The sequence below is a fragment of the Myzus persicae genome, unplaced genomic scaffold, assembly GCF_001856785.1.
Source record: "Myzus persicae strain clone G006 unplaced genomic scaffold, MPER_G0061.0, whole genome shotgun sequence".
In the NCBI taxonomy this organism is placed as follows: domain Eukaryota; kingdom Metazoa; phylum Arthropoda; class Insecta; order Hemiptera; family Aphididae; genus Myzus; species Myzus persicae.
The window spans coordinates 425133-428014 of record NW_019101124.1 but is presented as its reverse complement, the minus strand read 5'-3'; the positions used below and the strand labels follow the sequence as shown (position 1 = coordinate 428014).

Genomic DNA, 2882 nt, shown 5'->3' with positions numbered 1-2882 from the left:
ACTGTTTAAAAAAATGTATGTACCGTATGTTGTGATTGGATAAAGCTCGGCATTGAATTGTTTCAATATTATAACACAGTTATTAAAATTAATTTTTGATAGCTTTGAACTTTTTTGTTATCTCTTAATTCTTGGTGTCATTAACAAGTTGTATTTAATTTTTTTTTATTTTATCACTAACTTGTAACCAAGTATCATTAATTTTTATGTTTATAAGGTTATTTCCTCATTTAGTTTAAAATAATAACAAATATTTATTAAAACTAAAATGTATGCAATGAAGTTTTGAACCTTAAAAATCACACAGTTGTGTATATATTTTTCAAAAAAAACTATCAATATTTATTGGTCGTTATTGAATCATGGATCATTTTTGTAACTGTACTGTCTGTACCACAGCGTAAATTACCACTAAATACAAACTCGTAAATGTTATCGGATTTATTTCCTTGTTTTGTCAGCTGTATTATAGCGATGGCAACAGAGAAGAATCATTTCACTACAGAGTCTTCCCTGCTGTCGGTTATTCGGGAGAAAAAAATTGTTTTATAGTATTCTTTATCAAATTAATTTTTTGGGTAATACTATATAATAACTACAGAAATAGAAGCAACTTCTATAATCGACCTGCGGTATTTTACTATAATACAAACGTGTTACAAACACAAAGTGATTTGATCAGTTTTTAAAAATCTAAGAAAAAACAAGGTTCCACTATGATGTTATTATTATATAGTATATTGGTTATCTATTTACACGTTGAGCGTTTACTAATGTTTCGTAAACATTAAACAAATTAAATAGTTAAATACTACGAGTATAATATAATATGTGTATCGATAATTTTTTTGTGTAATACTGTAGAAGCTGACTAGAAAATAAGTAAATTGTGAAGCGTCTAAGTAATGACTGATACAAGATGGTTCATCGGTACATTTCTAACGGAAGGTTCGAAAAAAATTATTTTTATGTATCCCGCCAGGTCTTCGGTGACGGAAAGTATACAGGCTAATATTCCATAGTATCTGGTCGGTGACTTGAACGCAGCGTGTTTCATCAGAGCGTCCTTGGCGTTTGATCCGATGGCGGTCAAGTCGTTCCTGAACTCGGCTGAACTGCATAGATCTCATAACAGAACACAGTGCACAGGTTAGATTACACTGTATACATACAAATTTAAACAGGCCCAGCGATATTATCAAATTGTTAAAATGATTACATTACTTACCAGGTCGGCACAGGACGAGGGTAAGCACTAAATTGTATTCGATCGAATCGAGTCTCATAGCCCGGTGACTGGCGATCAACGTGGCGACTATGTGTTCGATACTTGAGTTGGATCTATGTGAATGAGAAAACAATTCTTATAATTATTAAAATGACTTTACAGTATGTATAATATATGAAGCTCACCCAGATAATAGTGTTATGAGGTTTGTCGGCCAAAACGCCGCCATTAGCACGAACGATTGATGCCACGTCCTATTGAGTATTTCATTTTGGACAGCGTTTGGTAATATAGCCATAGATTCGTTGAATCTACACTGCCTGAGACTCGTTAAAAATATTTGGGCGCCAATTTCGTACACGTAATCGCCTAAACCACGAAATAAAACTTACGATATTATATGGACACTCAGGCGTGGACGTAACTTTTTTTCAATAGCTTTTTCACACGTGGGTGGATGACTTAAATTTCGATTGTTATCGCAGTATATAAGGGACAATAATACTGAAAACCCATTGGATTTTAGATAAATTGATTGCAAGAAATTAAAGACATTTCCATTTGCAGATTAAATTTTTTGAACACATGGAGTTGGTGTAACGGAATCATTAACTTATATATATCTTACTTCTTGTCTTCCAGTTTTTTGGCACTAGGGTGTTACTTTCAGTTATTTTAGGCAACTTGGACTTTCTTGGCCCTCGTTCGTCTTGGACGGCTAAGAAAAAAAGAGCATGAGATCAGTTTCTTAGAAAAATAACGAAGTCAATAAAAAAACTAACAAACTGGAAAAGTTCTGCGTCAAATGAATTTAATATGGCGATATGAGTATATGACGCTTTATTATGTCACCATAATATAATACATTATCATGTATACTTAAAGATATTATCTATAAACGAAATATTTACCAGAAACGTTCATGTTGACCTTCATACACTTTTGGAGTCTACAAAACGGGCACCAATTTCTTCTCGCCTTGTCCACAATACACTGACCCGTGCCGGCTAAACGCGTGTAATTAATTAATATTTTTAATAAAACAAAATATAGTCTAATATACGTATTATTACCCACTATGCCATATGCATATTATAATATTATTAAAGCGCACGCTTTTAAATACCTAACGATCAACTCACCAATACACGTGTATACAATCCTCCGCCTGACACTCCGCTTGAAGAAACAAGAGCAACCATCACAACAGTAAACGCCGTAGTGTTTTCCAAACGACTTATCACCACACACCCGGCAGTATACCGGAATCGGTAGCGTTCGTCCTACGATAATGTAAAATAAAAATTGAAAAATATGAACAAATAATAACATTTGGGGTAAAGCAGTGTGTCTGTGTGTATATACCATTGTAGACTTACTTTAAAATTACTGTAATTAAAATATAATATTGTAAAAAACAAAAACATTTAAAATGCACCTACTATTATTGGGTGGTATTTAAAACAATTAAATTTAATATTGCGTATAGATGTTAAGTTACTATAACCAGACCATGGAGGGCTTTGAGGGACTAATCCTCCACATTTTTGACAAGTCTTAGGCCAATTAAAAAGTTGGTACTTAGTACTAAACATAAATAATTCTTAGAGAATATCGTTGGGAGGGCCTTAATTCCCTTAAAAAAATTAGAATA

The 2882-nt window shown here is 32.9% G+C and overlaps 1 protein-coding gene across 1 annotated transcript; it reads right to left on the bottom strand.

Annotated features, from left to right (window-relative positions):
- Positions 1-278: 278 nt before the first annotated feature.
- On the bottom strand, positions 279-2671 carry LOC111027797 (nuclear receptor subfamily 2 group E member 1). Its single transcript, XM_022306235.1, has 6 exons — positions 2371-2671; positions 2140-2235; positions 1857-1946; positions 1414-1597; positions 1229-1341; positions 279-1125 (listed from the first exon to the last, which is right to left on the bottom strand). The coding sequence occupies exons 1-6, from the start codon at positions 2594-2596 to the stop codon at positions 899-901; spliced, it is 936 nt and encodes a 311-aa protein (XP_022161927.1). The 5' UTR covers positions 2597-2671; the 3' UTR covers positions 279-898.
- Between the last annotated feature and the right edge of the window lie 211 nt (positions 2672-2882).

Bases quoted from the DNA above. Each gene is read 5' to 3' on its own strand.
- LOC111027797 (XM_022306235.1), bottom strand. From the start codon at position 2,596: ATGGTATATACACACAGACACACTGCTTTACCCCAAATGTTATTATTT. The intron at 2,236-2,370 runs GTGAGTTGATCG...ACACGCGTTTAG, and splicing joins GATTGTATACACGTGTATTG to CCGGCACGGGTCAGTGTATT. The intron at 1,947-2,139 runs GTAAATATTTCG...TTTTTTTCTTAG, and splicing joins GGTCAACATGAACGTTTCTG to CCGTCCAAGACGAACGAGGG.